Genomic DNA, 23,623 nt, shown 5'->3' on the forward strand with positions numbered 1-23,623 from the left:
TGAGATTTCATTATTCAGACTCAAGGCACTCCATTCCAGATCCAACAAAACAGCCCAAAAACATTATGGAGCCTCCTCCATGTTTCATGATAGGTCTGGCGTTCTCTTCCATTCTCCCAGAACTACTGTGACTTGGCAATACTCACTTTAGCAAATTCCACTCTGGCGTTTTAGGTTTTTCTTTCAACAGTGGAGTCCTCCTGGATCTTCTTCCACTGAGCCCACTGTCACTGTGAGAAATGCTGCTGGACCTTAACCACAGAGTTCAGCTTGTATCTCATTGGCTTTTTGTCTATGATTCTCACTGTCCTTCTGCTCATTCTGGGGTTGATTTTCCTCTTGTACCCAATTAGGAAGGTTGGCTACAGTCCCATGGACCTTAAACTTCTTAATAATATTTGCAACTGTTGTCACAGGAACATCAAGTGCTTGGAGTTGGTCTTCTAGCCTTTGTGTTTATCATGCTTGTCTATCATTTTCTTTCTGATCCCCTCTCCTTTGCATTCTCTGGTCCACGTTCAGTGTGAGACGCTCAGAAATTAGGGTTACTGACTCCAAACAGCAGAGTGACAACTTTTCTCCATTTAAATAAGCTGAATGACTATTTGCCCGATTGAAGACAAGTGTGATACAAACAGTGAGTTTGGGGGAAAACAAAGAAATCACTTGAATTCAATTATTTAAGATCTTTTCTAGGGGTACCAGCAAATGTGCCCTGGCCATTTTAGAATGTCTTTGTAGAATACGCCATATTTGATCTACCCTGTATTTTCAAACTTGCTTTGCTTGACTCAGTGACACATTAAAGGCAAGCAAATAGATTTGAGAAAACTGCTGTACATTGACATCAGTTTTCAGGAGGCACAGAGCAATTTTTCAATGAGCTGTAAGGGTACCAACAAATCTGTCCATGTCTGTATGTAAGTGATTTGTTTTCACAAAAATTACTTTTACAACTAATATTTCTTTAGTATAAATGACCAAAATATCATTGATCAACAAAACCCTTGGTCTAGGCTCCTTGCCACTTTTTATCATCACTGGTTTAAGAGCGACTTTCCAGGTTTACCACTTTAGCCAACTGTCTCCACATCTTGTCCTCCACTCTCTACAGTCCGGGACATCCTCGGTGGTCAGACATGTTCTTTTCGATTCACCCTAGACCCGGGCCTATGCAAATGGCCGCCTGCGGGCCACATGTGGCCCAGAAGCAACCTCCCAGTGGCCCACTGACCAACCCCGTTTTGTGTGTCTGGAAGGGGTGGCAGTATGGCTTTGATTCAGTGATTTTTTTGTGTGTGTGTGTGTGTGTGTGTGTGTGACGGTACTTCAGCCACGTCAGCTGGTTGTAGCATCAACTACATACTAAATGATTCTATAACTAATTGTGTGCCGAGTCTTAGTTATATTCCAGTTTCAAGCGAGTGCGAACGTGGGTTTTCGCACATTATCTGTTACTCCAATGAGAGCCTCATTACTGACAAGCACCGTCTCTGCACTTCTCTTCATGCGACTGGTTGGCTGTCAACTCACTCGCTTCGATCCTGGGGATTCATGGCTGTTACGAGGACGATGATCAGCCATTGACACACAAAGCAAAGGACAAATTGGAAAGACTGCATTTGATGAAAATGTGCAAAAAGTCTGAAATCACATCACATCCCCGTCATTGCCTTTTCCAGCTTTTGCCATTGGGCAAGAGATACAAAGCAATGAAAACCAGGAGAAACCGCCTTAAAAACAGCTTTTATCCAAAAGCAATCATGGCCCTGAACTCAGAATAAAACTGCTCCATATCATTCTCCCAATGTGCAATAGACCTTAAGTCAACCAGTGCAACTTGTATATTTTGTAAAGTACTTTTATTACTATTCGGTTTGTTGTTATTTCGCTCTTCTTGCTCTTTTTAACTATTATGCCTCACACTGAGTCGACTGCACCTTCAATTTCGTTGTTCCTTTGTAAAAGTGACAATGACAATGAAGATCCATCTATCTATTTAATCTTTAAAGCTCAATCAAATTATGACCCATTGCTTTGTGGGACTACATAACCCTTTTGTAGAATGTAGAACTCATTATTATCCTGTGGTTAAGAGGCAGGGCCTGTTAAAGCCCATTGCGGCACTTCCTGTGTGATTTTGGGCTATACAAAAAAATAAATTGTATTGTATTGTACTGGTTAATATTGTTTGATTTCAGAAATTTTGTAACCTTAACCCTAACCCTAATTTTGTGTTTGTAATTTTAAACCTTCAAACACAATATTAAACTGTATGATACACCTATGCAGGTGGCGCAATGATAGCGCCGCTGGCTCGCATTCAGGTGATATTGAGTTCCCGGTCCTGAGTCCTCCCCATGGAATTCGCAAGGCGCTGTGAGTAAAGCGCTATGTAAATGTAAAGAATTGATAATGTGAAGAATACTTGATGAGTTCTCAGTTTCAAATTTTAAACTTTATGTTTTTTCACCAAATAAACACAACATGCAGTGCTTGGACTCTCAGCCTCTACAGTATTGACCTTCACAGTACCTCAACTTAATCCAAACGTAACCTATGCATACTGCCTGCCACCTTTCTGTGTAGAGAAAAAGCCCTGCTAATCACACATGTGCCGTTACACCTCTGTGCGCAGTAGGCGTTGCATTCGTGTGTGTGTGTGAGTGTGTGTGTGTGAGTGTGTGTGTGTGTGTGAGCTATTGTTATCACTTGTTATGGGTTTGTGCCCTGATAGCTTTAATAGCATTAGCAGTTTCTTTTTCATTCTGCTATATGCACTTTGTGATGTGCCTGGGTCATATATGACCAAAATATTTATTTTATTTCAAAAGAGAAACAAATGTTATTTTTAATACTGTGCACTATTTTGTTTTTACGCACTTTGAGATGTGCCTTGGTCAGATATGACCAAAATATTTGAATTATTTCAAAAGTGGAAAAAAAAGTATTGCTACCACGTCAAATTAGGTTCAGTTATAGCTTTTTGTTGTTTCTTGTTCTGCACTTGTTGATGTGCCGGTGTCAGATGTGACCCTTATTTAAAAGGGAATAAACATCACTTGTTTTTCATTACATTCGTGTTGGTTTAAAATTTCTTATTACCTGCTGTTTACCGGACGCTGAAAATGTCTGGGCCAGCTCAATTTCTTGGTTTGAAAATCTTGCCCAGCTGAATTTGTAAGACCATGTCCAGCCATGCCAGCCTCTGCCTCCCTGTCCCCCCCTCAACCTCTTTTCGCAATGCTCTTCTGCCTTTCATTTCGCATGCCCACCTCAGTCTGTTTCTCCAATGGCCTCCAGTTCATCTTCTTTTCACTCTTGGATCCTCCACATATTCATCTGATCATTATCATGTATGTCATTTCCAGCTTCTTTTTATGTTACTCCATCATCCACATCTCACTCCCACACTCCTCCTCACTTAGCTTTCATAAATATTTGCCTTCATGCCAGGGAGGCGCCTTAATAAGTCACAGTGGCGGTCACTGCCATCCTCACACCTCATCATGTCAGCTCAGTAGCAGAGCTTCTTGACTTTCTCCCGAACAACCCTCTGAACGTCTGTTGTCTTTCTACTGTATTATAACTTCAAACTGTCAACCCACTCCCATGTTCAAGTTTACTTTTGCAGACTTTTCTCCATTTACTTCTTTCTAAGTTACACTCTGTGATACTTCACTTTGAAATGGTGTGCATTATAAAATGCTATACATACAACTGATCTGGACAAACATCAAGAGGACTGTGTAAATACTCAACAATATTAATCAATGCCACAGCTGTTTCAGTTTTTCTCTTTACCTGATACAAGAAGAAGTGGCCAGCTGTCTCACAAGTGTAGGAGACATCTCCATGTACATCAAGACTTTCCTGCAGGCGACCGACCTCTCTTAGAAGTTCAAGTCTCCGAGCAAGGACATAATTGACTCTTCCATACCTAAAAAGAGAAAAACACATTGCATAAAAATAGTGTTTATAAAATGACTGCATTAGTGCCACATTTATATTATATTCATGGAGTTTGAGGAGAACAGTGTGTCAATCTAAAAGACGAACCAGGATGAACATCCATGAGCCAGAAGTCTGCAGGCACCAGAAAGGTGCAAGAGAGGAAAGAAAGAGGGCACCTTCCTGGTGAAGATATTTGCTTATCTATGAAATCGGAGTCTTCCTCACTGTTGCATGCTGCATAAAATCTTCACACGACTAAAAACGTTGAAGTACAGGGTATTCTGTACTGTTGATTACATGAAAATAAGTGATGTTTGTGCAAAGAGAACTGAAACAGAGCTTTAGCTTCACTTTGTTAAAAACCAGAGTGAAAATATAAAAGGAGACTAAGGCAACATTCAAGAAACACACAGTGAAACATCATAAACAGCAAAAATGTCTTAACAGCAATTACATTTTCAAAATAAAAAAGAAGGTTCTTAATTCAGCTAGAATGACACAATTAAATGAGATGATTAGGAAAGTGTAAAAAGACAACAAACTGCGGACAACCAGGCTACAGAATCAGACAGTCCTGTGGATTAGCAGAAGTTTTGACCTTTGGTACGTACATATCATATTGTTTTTGATGAGAAAATATTACAAGAACATAAAACTAGGGCTGACAGCCACATTTGAGAGTACAATATTCCAGATTAATTTTGATAAAATTATTTTTGTGTATATTGGAAAAAGACCACACATCAACAGGACATAATCCTTTAAAAATCATCTATTTACTAAAATATTATCTTCCAAGATGCCAGCTGTATTCACACTGTTGTAGAAGAACAAAACTTTACAAGTAAACACTGCAGGTAACCCTCCACCCGTGTGCAAACCTCAGCTACCAAAAGCATACCTGGACCGCCAGAGTATCACATGTGTTTACAATTTGTCCACCCCTGCACATCCAGAGATGTAATGAAGCATGCAGAAAGGTAAACTGCAAAAGATATTCACTTAAATACACATGAAGGATGGCTAGACATGGATATTACACAGCCATGGTGGTATGCCCTGAAGACTTGGGGACACTGGGCTCAAATCCAGCCTTTTTCTCTAGATTTGCCAGGCTCCTCTGTCCCATCCTATAGATGTGTAGTTGAACATCTGCCCTGCTATGGACTGGCAGCGGTCCAGTCGGTTAGGTGCATAATATCGTATGCTGTTGTGATTTTTATTCTGTGAAAACACATACAAGAAAACCAACAAGAATGCAGATGTCTGAAAAGTCAATCAATAGCATGGAGACTCATAAGGTATTATAGTGACAAAGGGAAAATAAATGAAACACTCAATCTAATAATGCAAAAAACAGCAATGGTTTATATGTTAACAATGACCTTTGTGACAGAGCAGTTTTGGTGGAGCTTCAGGCACATGCTGAATATTGTTATTTTTCACAATACATTGTGTAGAAATACACACAACTGGTTCAAATGTTATACTTTACTACAAATGGGAAATGCGAGCAGATAAGAGCAGTTACCGGGCCCACAAACAGGGCTTTGGCTTCTACAGAAGACCGTGATATTTAACACAGAAGGAAGCTGAGTAACAGCAGCCTCCTACTCTCTCCAAACATTTCTCAGTCCTGGTCTCAGACGACAGACGATACTGATGCCTTACATCCACCTAGCCATCCATTTATTTATTTAGTTTCAATCTGGAACTAGCTCTTGCAGTCTTTATCTAATTTATTTCTTGGACTACAGAATTAAACATAACCCATAAAGTGTGATTTATCTAGTTGGTCAGTGGTCTTTGTAAATTCTCTCTGGCAGTTTTGTGGAGTTCCCCTTGGGGGGTCACACATTTTTTAGGCCTGTACTGCTTAGTTTTTCAGAGGCTGCATGTTGCCAAAACAGAACACTCAGTCAACTTTTAAACATTCTTTGTGAAATACAAGAAATTGTGTTCCAGTTTTAACGTATCCTGCCAGGATACGCATTGTATCCAATTGTTTTGTTTCATTTACTGATTACGTAGCTGTACGACGTAGCTGGCTCTGAAATAAAATGGTTAGACTTCACTGTTAAAGGACACACAGTACACAAGCATATTTTTGCAAAACCATACATTTTTGAGTTTTGAAAAAGTGTGCTTGATGAGAATGAAAAAAGAAAACAGAGTGAAAAATAAATTACTGTCCAGGTTGTTATCTTCGCTGCTAAATCTATGTCTACCCCCGGAATAGCAGAAGGGTAAAGCAGCAGTGGCCACCATGTCATTAAAGTTCAACTTGACCAAAAGAAACGCTCACCTGCTGAAGTCCTTCTCGGTTTCCAGCTCCTCCTCTCCATGACCCAATCGCAGGAGGTGACGTTCATCAATGTCGAGAGCCATGATTTTCTCAAACAGCTGGTTCAGAGCCTAGGCAGATTGACAGTGACAGGGGAAAGGCAGTTTTTAGAATTCAAGGCGCAAGAAACAAGCAAGACTGACAGACACTCTGGGAAGCGAGTCTAACATGTGGAAACAGAGCAGAGAGCAACGCTCTCCTGAAAACACAGCGTTTTAGCTGCCAAAACAAAGCACATCAGCAAAGTGCTCCCCTTTTGTCCTCCATGTTGAGAATTTTTACAAAAGACTACATCAAAGAGACAAAATTATTAATCAGATTTCCAAAACAGACAGCTTAATATACTCCCGGTGTCTTCCTCACAGATACCTTCAAGACAAGGATCCTTTATAAAAGGATTTTCTTTTATTGTGTGTATTAACCAAAATATGCATTTACTGTGTTTAAATGAGGTGTTTCAAACAATTATACAGGCGGTACTGCTATTTTATTAAAGAACAAAGGAGACTGACCACATTGTTATTGTGATGAAGACCCTGTCTGTGTGCTGGGTTATTTTCCAAGAACTGCTGAGCACTAACCAGATTCTCCTGATGCACTCATAAAGGCTATCGAGGTTGATACGTCACCACACCTTGAGCAATGCCTTCCTGCACAGTGCAATCATTTCATTAATATATAATTAAATGCCTAAAAATGGATCAGACAAAACAAACGAGAGTGCTGCCATTACAGCACAGACAAGTTCACTGATGCAACTGTGGAATGTAAAAATGCCTTCGATTACTAACGGCAGTCATCATGGCCCACCCTCAATGAATGTCATGCTTGATGCATTGAATTTTAAAGGAAAAAACGGTCCACTAGCACCAGGTGATGTACACTGGGGGACATTCGCGGTATGAGCTCTACGCATCTGGAACAACAGATTTCAGAAACAACAAAGAGCAGTTTTATTTAAAAAGAAATTAAAAAGTAATGAAAAACTTTAAGAGAAAAAACAATAAAAACACACAAATAGACCTAAAAAAATAATTAAAAAGGATACAACAACACATAGAAACATATGTGCACAAATACCTGTGTGTGCAGAAAAATTAGCAAAATGCACCTTCACAGTCTTGCGTTTCAGCCGATTCAAGATTATTAATATTAAGATAATAATAAGATTATTAATAAAGCTGACTATAGAAATGACTATAGAAATGTTTTCCCCTTGGGATTAATAAAGTATCTATCTATCTATATTTTAACCAATCTGAGCAAGTCTCACAAATGACCACCTCAGGGATGCCCTCCCTTAAAGTTTGGAAAGCAGTGCCTTGTCCCCATGTGTTATCTCGGTGCTCATTATTCTGGAACAACCATGTCAGCCAAAAGGGATGAAAAACACTGAGAAGGTTCACGCAAGCAAACAAGAAAAATACTTTTATTAAATACATTCTGTAAATGTTTACTGGTTTGCTTATTGTATGTACTTAGAAAAAAAAAATACACCACATTGGAGTGTCATTAAGTTGCATCAAGCCATGGAAGTGTCCACAGTCCTGGGAATTACTAAAAAGTGTCAAAGAAAGCTTTGTGTGGAAGAGCTGAAGATGACTGCTGTAAGCAGGAACCGGCCAATTAATACACACACTATGAAACCGCAAATCCTTTTAAGTGTCACCTAATCTGCTGGTGCAGTAAACGTCCCTACAAATCCACAAACACAAGCAAGATGGTCACAATGTAGAGATGCAGTTCAAACCACTGGAGAACAAGCCACGTCAGTGTTTGGACAGTTTCAACATTAGAAATGTGACAAGCTTTGCCAAGCGATATTTCTTTTCAGATACAGAATTACCCTTAATATTCTTTGGATGCATCAGATAATTTGACTTCTTTTCTAATTTCAGGGAGCAGAAAACATACTTGTCAAACTAGAATTTTCTTGGAAAATTTGCCCTCTCCCCTTAAAAACGAACAGATGCAGCATACAGCTTGATAAAACCAGTCAAGACATTTACATCCCATTAACCTGCAAATTATCACATAGGAAAGACAGAACCTGGACCGACCAGAAATGAGCTGCATTGAAGTTTCAGCATTTACAAAACAGGGGTCCAGTCCTGGTAAGAGACCAAAGCAAAGACTGATGGGAGGAGGCCAGAATACATGCTCTACAACTGAGTATTGAATGGTTTCTGCTGTTCAACTAACCCTGTTCAACAGGGGGGCTTCCTCTGGTCTGACTGATCTGTCAAAATGACCTAAAAAGGCAGATCCAGTCGAGGTGGTGAGATCTTCAGGCATATTACATCAGACTGGCACACTGTGGCTGGCAGGCTGTGCAACTCAACAAGTTACTTCCAATGATTTGTTCTGTAACATGCTTGAGGCACCAAACGAAGGATTCATAATGACAGTCACATCCAAGGATCAATTTAATGAAAAATGCATGAGTTCACCAAGAAAGAATCAATACTAAATTTATTCATGACATTCAGTCTGATGCTACAAAGCTTTAAAAGTTTATGCCGAATAAACACTGATTAGCGCTTTAAGTAGAGAGAACAGCGCTATACAAATGTAAAGAATTATTATTATTATTATTATTTAAGGCCTAGTAGAAGCCAAGCAGGAAAAAGAATGTGCAATTAGAAGGCATTACTCTGTGGAGCTTGGTAAAAAGGGTTCCTGTGTGCAAGATTTATATTAGCAGCAGTCATACCTAAAGAAATGCTCCATGCTATGGCTAACATACATAATACAGAGTTCAATTTGAATAAGGCTTTGCAACAAGAGAAGAGGCACAGATGCCAAAGACACAGCCAATTTGTGGTGCCTGTAGCAGACATATGTTAGACTCCACAGCTTCATTCTGCAAATTATTTCACAACTCATTCCTGCTATCAACATTTGTGTCAACTGATATAAGAAAGCTTAACATGGGTAAGCTCTAGAAGTACATGACAACTACTCCATGTAACCAACAGTGACAATGCAAAGGATTCACATGGTGTAACTTGCAGTTATGGCTAGAGTTAACTAAAAGTAACTGTCAGTGGGCACAATGTAAAAGATCAGCTAAGATCCTTGCTGCCCAAGAAGACGTGACAGCAGGCTCAGTGGCCTGGGGAACTCAGGCATAAGGCCTACAAACTCTGAGCATTAGACTGGGATTGCCCACTTGTGATACCCGATGTATGCAGGACATACCACAACGTACTTTATTTTTTAAATATTTTTTCAAAGCATCCACAGGAGTCTTGTGGTATTAGCTGTTAAACAAAAAAATGTAACATGTATTTAACCTACTTTTTATGTAATGTACTTTCTATTTATAGAATTAGAGATATAACATGGTCTGTGCTATTGTACATTTACATTACATAAATTACTTGTTTGTTTATTAATCATGAGTGGTCTTAAGGTTTCTGACAGCAGTAACACAGTATAGTCCAATAAAAAGTATTTTTCATGTCGGCAGTCACCCTGAACTTGGTCAGATGGGGTCTGCTGGGATGCAGTTAGGTTTGAGAGATGAAAAAACAAACAAAATTCCATCAAATTTGGGGCCTTTTTCATCTGTTTGGTGTGAGAGGTAAACTGAACTTTGAGAGTACTGCCCCTCAAAGGTATACCATACCCCAAGACAGTTAAAAGAGAACTCGAGTCAACTCTTTGAAAATCTAGCTAACAGTAAGGCCTCAGTTAACCTCCCTGGCAATACGCCGGAACGTCACTCGGGCTGTGAAAAAAACAGTGCTAAAAGCGTTAGTCCTGAGTGTCACTGGGGCACCTGCATAGATGCATCTGGTGTAAGTGTAAGACCTGAGGATTACTCGGGTTGTCAAAATGCTAACAGCACTAAGTGGGCAATGTATAGGCATGTCTTACATAAGTTTCAGGCCCGGGCATTACTTGGGCAACGGCATAGACGCATCTTGTCCTAGCCTCATAATTACGTCTCGTAAAAAATATATTTCGGCAGTCCAGGTGTTGTACTCGCTTGACAATGATATGAGCAGTGATGTTGAGGAGCCTCTTATCAGTAGTCATGATGAAGTGAGATTGAAACGGACAGTGAACCCAATGAATCCGAAAGTGATGCTCGTATTTAGGTTTCTGTTGACCCTGCTTCAAATAAATCAGCACAATCTCCTTTTGATTTTGTGGGGCAACCAGGAGTAAAAGTGAATGTTGACAGCCAAGATCCACTTACTTACCTGAGGTTATTTCTTGATGATGACGTGATCAAAAGAAATGTTCTTGAGATGAATCGTTATGCTGAACAGAGTCAGGCAAATTGTCATACACCTGAGCAGATTTCCAGCTCAAAGATATACCACACAAAAGGTATCTTTTGACAGTATACCCGGTATTAGTATCATCATTACTATCACTATTATCATCATCATTATTATAATACTTTTGACACTTCTGACTTTGTACTTTTAGTGTTTTACACGTTTTATGGTAGAAAGATGAGATTTAATAAAAATGTAATTTTTCAACCCAAAAAAATGTAACACTTTTTACATGTTGTTTTGAGAGAAAATGTAACACTAAAGAGGTTAAGCCAGCCGTGCCAAACATCAATCCAAATAACTCTGGTCTTTCTCATCACAATCTGTTGACATGTCACAACAACTACCATGTTTAAATTTAACAGCTTAACAAACTAATTCACTTTCAACAAAAACATAAATGACAAAAATTAGTAAAATATCATTTAACAGTTTCTCTCTTAACACTAGAATTACCAGAGCCAACACTCGTAAATCCATCCCACCTTACATCCTTTCGCACCTCTCCGTCAGCGTCTTTTGTCCTTTTTTTTTTACATTTTATTTATTAATTTTATTGTAATCATTCCATACAAATAGATCAATTTATAACAAGAAAAAAAAAAAATTGAAAAAAAAATTGAAGGGGTGGGGTTTGATTTGTCTTCAATTTTTTTTTTTTTTTGTGTCTTGTCTTCTAAATGTGTCGATAAGCACAAGCAGCCTGCTATACCACCCCCAACACCCCCTAACCCCCTCACCCACCTCAGAACGGGCAAGAAGTTCTCCCAGTTCCTGCCTTGATTGATTATCTGGGAGTGAGCTATCCAGAATTGTAAAGGGAAGTAATTTGATGTGTGTTCTGTGTCTACAACAATCTATGTAAACACATCATTAAAACAGAAACGCTTTTCATGTTTTAGTAATAAATAACAAAATGTAGACATGAACTGTATAATGTGTGACGGCTGATGGCCAAAGATCAAATAAACACTTTCACAAAAGGTGCAAGTACAATGTGACAGCTTCAGTGGTGCAGCGGTAAGATCTGCTGATTTATAATCCAGAGGTCGTGAGTTCGAAACCAGCTCCCCTTACCATTTTGAGTAGTGAGCAGCTCTTATTGTTAATCTTATACAATAAAAACATACATTTGATTTGTGTCTGTAAACAGCCACTGTAAATTTACAGCACTTGTAAAAGTTAGTGTTTTTTTTTTCACTTTTATTCTCTCAGTCAAATTCACGATACAACAACCCCCCCCCGCCCCCCAGATCTGACGCGGTTACTTTTTATCTGAAACTGGGAATAACTGTAGATGTGAGTGGTGTTTTGAGACAATCAAACTGGAAATTCTCTGATCTGGAGTGATTAAAGCTGACACACAAACGCTGGTGAATCTGCCTTCTTCGTATTTCAACGTCACTTGATTTTTTTTATTCAGTTTTATTGAGTGTTCCTGCTTACGCTGAATTAGTATGTACCTTATGGTACGTGATGTCAAAGCCGCACTGACAAAAAAACAGAGACATAGGTATATATGATATTTGGATTAACTCATTTTATGACCTGTAGAGTACATTTCGGAAAACATTGTGGCACTGATGCAGCGTTATTCATATTATTCATATTCATTCACACGCCTTCTTGCGCTTGTAATCAGTGACCGCGTGTTTTGTTTTCGATCTTGCCAGTGTCCACTTTTGGGTGCATGGTGGTGTTTCTTTTGTACTCCAGGACATGCAGAGAAAAGAATAGTACAGAGAGGTCAGTTCAGCGCTATATGAAATCATCAGATTCAAATGTTAACAGTTCACACACACCCAAGAACCGTCCTTTCTACATTTATGACGTGTACCTGTTGCAATGTGCACACTTCTCTTTGTGCTGTGTTACTATTACACTGAAGGGGCTGGGGAAGCTTGTCGATGTTTCATCTTCTTTTGCTTTATCCATCGCCTTTTCTAGTAAGAAGTGATGACAAAGTTCCTCTGCAAGGTGAGCCATGAACGCTCTTCTTTTTCTCAGTGGCCACTGTGCATGCCTTGCACAACACATATACGTTCATTGCCACCAGGTCAAGCTTATCATAGCACAAGCAACCGGCCACCTACGTGATCCTGCCGCACTGAATAAGCTCACGCCTTCAGGTGTACGATGTCAACGCAGCATCGGGCAAAAAAGAAAGACAAATATATGTGACATTTTGAAGAAATAATTTTATGACCTGAATAATAGCAATCAGAAAACATCGTCGCCCTAATGCATTATTGGAGAGCGAACAGCGTCAGATCGGGTGTGAATTTATACTGGTGCTGTTAGTTAGAGTCAGATCAGAAGGGGGGTGGGGGCGAGGGAGAGCGTGAACGTAACTGAGCTAACATTTAGAAATGCCATACATTCACAGCTGATCTGACACAGTGAATATAACACTGAGTTATATATACATATATAAACTGCTCAAACAAAATTAAAGGAACACTTTGAAAACACTTCAGATCTCAAAGGGGAAAAAATCCTGCTGGCCATCTCTACTGCTATGGACTGATATGGTAATGTGTTAGGAACGAAAGGATGGCACATTGTTTGATGGAAATGAAAATAATCAACCTACAGAGGGCTGAACTCAAAGACATCCCGAAAAATCAAAGGGAAAAAATGATGAGGCGCCAGGCAGGCAGGTAGGCGAGTCCATTTGGTCAAAATGTCATTGCTGCAACTCCAAATCATACTCAGTAATTTGTGTGGTAGTTGTGGTAATTATACTTCAAAGACCTCTGATATTCTATATGGTGTTCCACAAGCCTCTCTCCTGGGTCCGCTGCTCTTTTTGATTTACATGCTTCCGTTAGGTCAGATTATCTCAAGGCATAATGTGAGCTACCACAGCTCTATTTATCAACAGCGCCTGATGACCCCGACTCTATTGATTCACTGACACAATGTCTTACTTGTGTTTCTGAATGGATGAGTAATAACTTTCTTAAACTAAATAAGGAGAAAACAGAGCTTTTAGTGATTGGCAAAAATTGATATAATGAGAGTATTAGAAATAAATTTGATGCATTAGGATTAACAGTCAAGATGGAGGTAAAGAATTTAGGGGTAACTATTGACTCTGACCTGAATTTTAAATGACATATTATTCAGATTACTAGGACAGCATTTTTTCACTTAAGTAATATAGCAAAAGTTAGACCTCTTATAACATTGCAAGATGCTCAGAAATGAAGCAACACTTTTGTTTTCAGTCAGCTAGATTACTGTGACGCAAATCAATTACAATGAATGCAGCTGCTAGAATCTTAACTAGGAAAAGAAAATCCAAACACATTACTCCAGTTCTGATGTCACTACATTGGTTACCGGTGTCATTTAGAATTGACTTTAAAATACTGCTGATGGTTTACAAAGCGTTAAATAATATCGCTCCATCCTTTATGTCAGAATGCCTGTCACCTTACACTCCAAATCATAACCTTAGATCTTCAAATGACGGTCTGCTTAGAATTCCAAGAACTAAACATAAAAGAAGTGGTGAGGCGGCCTTCTGCTGTTATGCACCTAAAATCTGGAATATGAGTTTACCAATAGAAATTTGCCAGGCTAATACAGTGAAGCACTTTAAAAAAACTGCTAAAAACACATTGTTTTAACATTGGTTTCTCATACTCTGTATATGCATTGAATTATCATTATCATTCATGGTGGCTCCGAAATCCGTACTAACCCCTACTTTCTCTGCTGTTCTTTCTCCAGTTTTCTGTGGTGTCGATCTGCACCCGCACCACCTGATCAAAGCACCGTGATGTCCCTCCACTGATGGATTGAAGGCCAGACGTTCACATGATCATCATCATCATCATCATCAAGTTCTTCCATGTGAACCCTGAATACCATGAGGACTGATTAAGGACATTGATGTTAGGTAGAATGCCTAGAGGGGGCTGGGTGGTCTTGAGGCCTCGGAACCCCTGCAGATTTTTTTTTCTCCAGCTGGCCATCGGACCTTACTTTTACTCTATGTTAATTAGTGTTGCCTAATTTTATTTTTATATATTTTGTCTTTTATCTTTCTTCATCCTGTAAAGCACTTTGAGCTTTGTCATTTGTATGAAAATGTGCTATAGAAATCAATGGTGTTATTGTTGCAAAATCATTCAGCTTCATTGTAGTTTGTAAAATGAAAAACAGTATTAAAAGACTTTCCTAGTGTGTGAAACATTTTGTAAAGCGGTTGTTTCAAGTAAAGCCTACATACCTGTGCTCTAGGTATGCCAAAGCTTAACAGTTCTAGACTTTTCTCATTATCCATAATTTTCTTAGTAAAAGTGATTACATCTTCTTTGAAAATTTTATATTTAGTAATAGGGGGTAAGCAAAGCAACATAAATCACCCTTCACCTCATTTACTTATTAAAAAAAACTTAGGGAAAACCTTAAGCCCTGTGTGAAAAAGTAACTGCACCCTTAGAGTCAAAAACTGTGTGCACCACTGCTGTCCTCAATATCTGTAACTTGGCGTTTGATAATTTGGATTATTCGGACATAGAAACCTACAGGAATTTCAACCAACTTTTCTCTGCAGATCTCCTTCAACCGCTAGATTCTGGAGTATTAATTCTTAATTCTGTTTTCTGCAGCACTTCATCTACCTCATTTCTAAATTTAAAAATTCTGTTTCTTCAACCATTTAATGCATACTAGTTTCTCTTTTTGGTTTTTCCTCTCACTGCATTAGCCAACTTTCACTTTAGCTGACAAATGGGTGCAAAGAACAGAACAATCTAATACAGAAAACAATTCACTCAATTATTTATTAGTGCCAAACAGTCATGTCCCAACTCAAAACATCTCCACAACCACGACGTGTTAATTGTGCCAAAGCTACATGAACTGAGATGATCAACCCGAGTCCAAAGTTTGGATGAGTGTCATCAGCAGCAGGGACAAGAGGCACACCAATCACGACTGCATTGACCCCATTGCACTGGCTGCAAGGCAGTCTCTGTCAACTCTCTGTTCACCATCTTTATCACGGAGAGAATATACAGTTGTGAATGGAACCCCTTCTTGCCCTGCTATTGAAGCCTCTTGATGCAGACTGGTCATTTGATTTTACTTAATTTTCCACACATGGTCGTGGACAGAAACGTAATACGCTCCATAGAATGATGTATTAAAAAACAATCATTAGACTGCTTTCTCTCAAATTATGACATGAAAAGTATCCGGTCAAAATTTCATGCTCAACACATATATGCAATTGCATTTCCATGTACTTTTGGAATTGCATTTATTTTCTAATAAGACAGAGCAAGATGGACTGCAGGCTCAGTTAGCAATATGAATATTAAATTAGGAAACTAGTCACAATGAAAATCTACAGCACTTAAAAATGGCTCTGTAATCCTTCAAAAACTGAAAGGAATCAACAACATTTCTGTCTAAAAACACAATAATTGTAGCAAATCAAATATTCAATGGCATTGTAAACACTCCAGTACTAGGAAATGTAAAATTACTTTTCAGGTCAAGAATGCTGGTAAGTGATGTGATTACAACAGTAATAAACTGTAATGTAGACTGCAGAGCCTACTTGTAGCACCATTCATTTTACTTACCTGATTTGAATGTGTTACTATGAGTGTCCTTTGTTCAGGAAAATTATGATAAAGGTTGGAAATGATTTGCACAGCAACATCTGTTTTGCCAGTTCCAGGAGGACCTACAACCTGACAATTGATAAATTGTACTATTAATGTAACGCACAGAACATAAAAATACACACCATGAAATTAAAAGCCACCATATTCCAAGGCTGAGTAACACATTTTTTGTGTGCACATTTAAATGTGTGACTCCTCCACTCGCATTAAGGTGGTTGTTTTTTATAAATAAAAAAAAAGCTTAGTTAGTATTTTCACATTTCTCCCATTTAGATTTGTAAAATAAATTTATTAAATAGGATTAAAAAAAAAAAAAGGTAAGTGAACGAATCTCACCATTGTTAATCCAGGCTGCATTCCTGCACGAATAGCTTCAATTTGTGTAGGAGTGAATTGAATTAAATTACTAAAAAGGAGATAAAATAAAATTCCAAAGCACAGAATGAATAACAGTTTTTTTGTTTTTAATTAGATTCCTAAGTTAGTTAGTGCAGTATATTTTCCATAAATAATTCAAACAAAGGCAGCTATTTTAAACTGACATTAAAAAATTGCACGTCTACCTAACCAAGCACATTGTGTTTGACACACAGTAACCAATCATCTCTTTGCTTAATTTGCTTTTTCTACTGCAGGATCATCAGGGAGACAAATCCCATCCAAGTAGTTTGGGGCACAAAGAAGGAACCCTTCCACTGACATAATGGCACTCTGTGACTGGGCTCAGAAACAGCCTTTCCTGTGAAACTCGGTATTATGGCCACGGGGGATCCTGTTTACTTGGAGTTCACCTGTGCAGACTGTATTTATCTCACCTCATTTAGAAGGGCTCGTACAAGGTCCACTATTCACAGTGCATGTCAGTACAAACACCAAGTAATGAAGCCCAAGGAATTCTCTGTAAACCTCCACAATCAAATTGTGGTGAGGCTGATCAGGGCAAGGGGATCAAACCATTTCTGAAGCTTTGGGTGTTCCCAGGAGCACAGTGGCGACTGTGGATAGCATGTCCAAGAATAAGCAGCTCCTGTGACCTAATCATACTGTTACTATTATTATTTGACTGATGCCTTTATCCAAGATGACTTACAAATGTAAAAACAATTGGTTATATTTATTTTGATTTTCCAATGGGAGCACAGGCAGTGGAAATGACTTGGTCACAGTAGTAGGATTTGAACCCACAACCTCAAAGTCCAAAGCCTTAACCACTACACACCACTACCTGCCAATAACATTAGCACTTGATTAAAAAAATACAATCACTGTATACAGAAAAGCAATTAGTTACTTAGACAGTAATTGTGATACCCCCGATTAACCAACAGCACTATAAGTGAGGTCGATAGTCTTAAGAAATTTCCTGGCGAACACATCTAGTCCCTCATACTGGATCTATTTACGGTTTACAATTAACATGAACATTGTCCCAATGGCATAGAAAATATAACAAAGTCAGCCAGGCCACGACTCATCAGCAGTATCTTTACCAACAATATTAATAAACTCTTGTTGAAATAATGAAAAAACAGGAGATCTGTTAGATATGCAAAAGGACACTATTTAAAAAGTACAAAATCTGGTCCAAGAGACAATGAAGATGGTATTGACTTTAGTCCACATGAACAAATAATCAAGTAATGTTTTACTAACTAAATAGTGATTTACAAATTACTTATTTGAACCTCCATGTATAGCCTCAGTTTACTACCTATCTAGTCCATTATTTGAAAATGTTTATTGTTAACTCACAGTATAAACCACAGAAAATCTGCAAGTTATTGTAACCTTATTCATTTATTACTCTGAAAAAGTGTGGATTTTTAACATGGTAAAAAAAAAAACATTTCCAAACTATTAATTTGACAAAAATGTCTGTCCAGCTCTTACCATTTTGGTTGATTGTATGGATAAGGTCCTCGGTTGGGAATGACATGGGGCTCAACTTTTAATGTACAGTCTTCTAATTTCATCTCATCCTGTTCTTCTTCTGCTTTCCTTTTCTTCACCTTTGCATTTTTCAAAGGAAATGTAATTCTGCATCAAAAAGATGTAACAGAGATTATAAATGATTGCAAAAACATTAGCTCTAATTGTCATTGTTTTCTTTTAAATACATATTCTGAAATCACTATGTAAAGGGATTTGGTGTATAAATATTTATTTTAATTGAATTAATCTACTGGAGAATGGCAAGTGAACTCTTAGTTCTACTCAGGTTACTGTGGCCAGACAAACAGATTCCTACATTTCTATGGATACAGATAAAAAACAACAGCAAAGAAGTAGTAAATCATCCTATAGATTGTGAAAAGTTATTAGGAAGGCTAGAAACTTCAAGTACACAACTTACGATATGTCAAACGTTAAGTCATGTTTTAAGTGAGGCTAAAAGAAATCCCTTGATTTGTAATGGCAATGTGAATATAAATGTGTGTTTGTGTATATATACACAGGGCTACTCAAAATGAAAGAGCAGATTACAAAGATTTATTTCAAACAAACTGTATAAGATAGAAACACATTCCGCACATCACTGGACAGAGGAAAGTTCAAAGTTTGGTCCTATGGTCCTGAAGGTTGCATGCACTCAACATGAGCACCATGTGTAGCGCGACAAACATCAAAACGGTAGATCATTTCTTGCCACACACGAGTCAACTGGTCCCTAGTTACTGAGTTCACAGCTTCCTCAATTCGATACTATGTTAAAAAACAGTGACTGATTACTTCTAAAAACTCCTGCTCTTGTGCGCCTCCATCTGCAAGGTTATCCCTATTAATATTTGGATAATTAAAGTCCATCATGACTATAATATCTCCCTGTAAACTTGCCTGTTTGATATTACTAAAAAGGTGCGTGTTGAATTTACTGTCTGCATTGGGTAGTCTATAACACACTAAGACTAACAATAAGACCTCTTTCCCTAATGTTTTCCAGGTGAAGCCAGTTGTCCTCACTAAGATGGGGCTCATCGTCCAACTGAAGAGGACTTGCATTTAAATTCTGTTTGGCATAAACAGCAACTCCTCCTCCTTTTCTGTTCTGTCTATTCTTCCTGATAAACTGTGTATCCCTCTATGTTACACTCATCCCCATCTTTGTTATTTAGCCAGGTTTCCATTATTGCTATAATATCATAAATTAGGCCCTAGTACATACAGCACCAATTCACTTACCTTATTTTTGATACTTCTGCATTAAGGCAAGCTATTTTTAATATGTTGCTCCTTCTACATTTAAATGTTTGGTGAGAATTTCTATTACTACACATTTTTATTTCTTCACTGTTTGTTCCTCCATGTATAGATCGAAACCAGATCTGTCCTAAACTCCCTGCCCCCCCCCCCCCCCCATTCCCTAGTTTAAACAATCCTCAACTAACTTATTCATACGCCGGCCAAAAAATACATTGGTGCCCCTCCAGTTCATACGTAATCCGTCACGGCGGAACAGGTCCAATCTGTTCCAAAAGGAGTCCCAATGCCCCATAAACCTATACCCTTCTACCCTGCACCAAGATGTGAGCCACGCGTTAAACCTTCTAACCTCCTCAATCTTACCTGGACTGGCACATTGGACACAGGCAGAACTTCAGAGAACACTACCTTGTCAATTCTGCTCCTCAGCTTGGCACCTAACTCTTTGAATTTGGAACGCAGAACTGACAGACTACCCTTATTTATGTCATTTGTTCCAACAAGAACGTGATAACGTTTTGACTCTTCTAATTCTGGGGTTGATGCCCCAGGACAGTGTGCACCCTTTACCTTACGCCTTGTGACCGTGACCCACCTATTTCTACCTGTCTGGTCTGGAATCTCCTCCCGCGCCACCTTGGGGGCGCACACTATCTCTTTAAAGGACACCTGGGCCAGGTCCGCCAATTCTCTACTACAACACAGGCCAGCCAACTCCTCTTCTCTACTGCATCCCCCCCCCACACCCCCCCCATCTCTACTTCTATGTATAAATCAAGAAAATGAACACATATTGACATGTGGCATATCACTGTGAACCCCATACTATGAAATATTAAACAAAAACTTTATTACTTAGAATTTTTTAAGGAAGTTTATAAATATGGTACTAGATGTATATGTAAATTTTAGGTACACACTTAACTTTTTTGTACTACTGTTATTCAAGGTTTATAAAAAAAATTACATGAAAATACCATCTTGACCAAAGTTGCTTTGTTGCTGGCCTGGGATGCAACAATATTTTTACCACCTTAAACAGGTACCTTAATTGCAAAATCTCCCAGACCTTTTATCTATCTATCTATCAATCATAGACAGAGAGACAGATATAGAGAAATAACTAAATAAAAAAGTTACGCATTAGTATATTTTTATAGTTTTAAAAAGGTAATTCGAAAAACATCCATATATGTATGCTTGGCTAGGCACTCAGACAAACTTGAACAGCTGTGCTTTGACAGTTTTTCTAAGTTCATCTCCAAGAAATCAGGCCTTCCCCATCCTGTTTTTTTCCAGGAGGAACAGACTCCCTCAGACATTTTACTGTCTCATGTAGTTTATGACAATTAACACAAAACACCAGCGATTAATTATCAACACATTATTATTCACACTGAAAAAGTGAATACTGTAATTCATACCTGAAGGGTGGTTTTTGAAGGGATATATTTTCTTCTTCAACAGATAGTTTATTCTCAGGAAAAGAGGATTTGAGATGGTCAATTGATAGGAATGTATCATTGAAGTCCAAAGTGGGTATCTGATTTGGCATTTTGGAATAGTGGGCACTCCCTGGGTCTCCGTATCCCAAGATGATATCATGCAACCAGTCAGGCACTACACAGTCAGTATTCATTAAATTTCGAATTGTCTCCAGGACTGCCTGCAGAAGAGCAGGGAAGTAACACAAGTAGAAAAGATGATCATGTAACAGATATCTGAGATAGGCTTCACCTCACAACATACAGTATATTAGCCTATGAAGAAGTGGTATTGAGAATACAGAATAAAATGTTAAACACCACCAAACAGCTGAGGCCACTGCAATTCAAACTGTGTTTAGCAGAGCCTGATTCAGAATCGATGCAATTCAAAATTATTTCTTATTTAATTTATGGTGTAATTTAGCCAATAAGAGGCAAGATACTGTAAATTAACAGGAACAAAGTTTCAAAGACTGCATTTTCTTTTTAATTTACATTAAAAGAGATCTCTACCAAGGCATCAGGTGTACAACACAATCACCATGTGGAGAACAAATATGTCATGGTTCAAATTTCATTACATTCTCTAAGAAGTATGGAACGATGTGGCTAGTATGTATATTTGGACAAGCGGTAGTGTGACTTAAGGGCTAAGGAGAGGATCTGTAAAGTACAAGGTCAGAGGATCACTCACCATTAGTCATTCACAGCATGGCCTTGAGCAAGTGGCTAACCTGCATGGCGACCAGCTGTAAGTATGGTTAACTATTTATAAACCACTGTTTGCATGCATGTTTTTAATACACTACGTGATGTTTTTCTGTTTGTGATTCACCATTATATTTTGTGATTTTTACTTATCTTCGTGGTCTGCTGGCCACCTTAGTGAAATTCTGCTTAATAAGACTATACTGAGCAGAACTGCACTGATTATCAGCATTTCATAGGAGGAGATCATCATCTCATGTTGAGTTCAGTGTCTGTTGTTGGTATTTGACTACTGTCGCTAGTCTTTGGGAGACATGAAAATATGAATCTCATTGTAATACAGACAATACACTTGAAGGTTGAACAAGACTTCAAACTAACTTTGAAATTGTTTTCTTTGGGCTTTCTTCTCATTATAATGTTGAAGGTCTCGTAGACATCCTCAGCACCATTCTGGATAGAATTTGTCATGTCCTGCTGATACTGGTTTGGATCCAACCAAACACGGAAAGTTCTTGAATCACCTTTGAGTTGGGGTTTAGGCTCAGGACCTGCATTTAAAAATAATAATAGTTTTAAAAGACTACCATCTTTGCTTTTAGGTTTTTTATTCTATTCAAACATAGCATGCTGTGGAACCCAAACCATCACGTGGTGAAGCAAGTGATGGATGTTGATTGACTAGGGTTTGCAAACTAAAAAGACTAAGGTGTCTGACAACAAATCATAAGGCTGCCATCGTGATCCATGCCACATAAGAAGCTTTAACTTGGGATAAAAACAGGAGATAAGTAAACACATTCAGCTATAAACAGTATTTATCCAAAACAGCAATGTGAGAAGCAGAGAGTTGCAGTTTCAAACATCACCTTTTCTGTGTCTGAACAGCAGCTCATATCATTACTAGTAATTTCAACAAAATCAAAGATGAAAAGCTGGCATGTTAAATATAATGAAATGGTTTTTAGGTTGAAGATGAGATAAACCAATAAGAATCAGATCAAGAAATAGCTAAAACCTAAGCAATAAGAATACAAATGCATAATCTACAGTATTTACACAAAACTAGAGGATTGGCCTCAGTTCCAGAATGTAACAGGATGGACATGAGAAGTCGCCCTTTTATTAATTATACGAATTTAAAGTCTTTTCAAGATACCAGTAAAGTGGACCAAATTAAAATTTGGACATGTAGACTGGTGTGGTATGAGGCAATGTATCCCTCCCAGAAAGAAAAGTAACCATATCAGGGAGACGGAAAGATGGAGAGCCTGTTTGTCCTTCAAATCTTACTTGAGGGGGAACTGCTGCATTGGTTACCTCTCAAAGGTTCAGAGTGGGACAATCAGAAAATAAAAAGTATGTCTTCTTTAACATTAAACATGCCCTTGTACATTACCAGGATCGCGATGACACTGTCCTGTTCTGCAGTACTCACATCGGTTTCTTCCATTGTGCACGTGTATATCTGTAGGCCTACTGTAAGCTTGAGGTTTTTTCCTTGCATAGCTCAGGCCACTTTTTCTTGTTTTACAGGAACATATCACTCATTGCCTTTACTTATAATCTTACATATGCATTACAGCAACAAAAGTATAAATGACAGATAAAAGAGGATGATTCAAATATCATTTATAAAGCATAAAATAGTGCTACAAGCTTAGTCCAAGGTTAAGCCATGGAGATGTATTATTTATTGTAGTGCTGTCAGTATTGACTAGGGCTGTGTATTGGCAAGAATTTTGCGATACTATACGTATCATAATGCAGGGGTTACGATTCAATATATTGCAATATTGTAAGCAATGTGATATATTACAATTTTTTTTTAAATCGAATTTTAGGAAAACTATCATAGTATGAAGAACACCACACTATATGCATAAAAAATTTTTAAACTTAAAAGTTAAAAAAAGTTAAAGAGTTAAAAAAAAAACTCTCTACTTTTTTATACAAATCATAACAGTGGGATCTGCAACTGCATTTATC

At 38.2% G+C, this 23,623-nt stretch overlaps 1 protein-coding gene across 2 annotated transcripts in view; it reads right to left on the reverse strand.

Moving 5' to 3' along the window:
• Positions 1–23,623, reverse strand: part of aqr (aquarius intron-binding spliceosomal factor) — an 869,120-nt gene that overhangs the window by 789,752 nt on the left and 55,745 nt on the right. For both annotated transcript variants that reach the window (XM_051919988.1, XM_051919987.1), the window contains exons 20-26: positions 22,016–22,185; positions 20,864–21,105; positions 18,129–18,275; positions 16,575–16,644; positions 16,194–16,304; positions 6,260–6,369; positions 3,805–3,940 (exon numbers count right to left, since the gene is read on the reverse strand). In XM_051919988.1, the coding sequence (XP_051775948.1) occupies positions 3,805–3,940; positions 6,260–6,369; positions 16,194–16,304; positions 16,575–16,644; positions 18,129–18,275; positions 20,864–21,105; positions 22,016–22,185 (986 nt within the window). The remainder of the gene's footprint in view (positions 1–3,804; positions 3,941–6,259; positions 6,370–16,193; positions 16,305–16,574; positions 16,645–18,128; positions 18,276–20,863; positions 21,106–22,015; positions 22,186–23,623) is intronic.

Source organism: Erpetoichthys calabaricus, chromosome 16 (assembly GCF_900747795.2).
Source record: "Erpetoichthys calabaricus chromosome 16, fErpCal1.3, whole genome shotgun sequence".
NCBI lineage: Eukaryota > Metazoa > Chordata > Cladistia > Polypteriformes > Polypteridae > Erpetoichthys > Erpetoichthys calabaricus.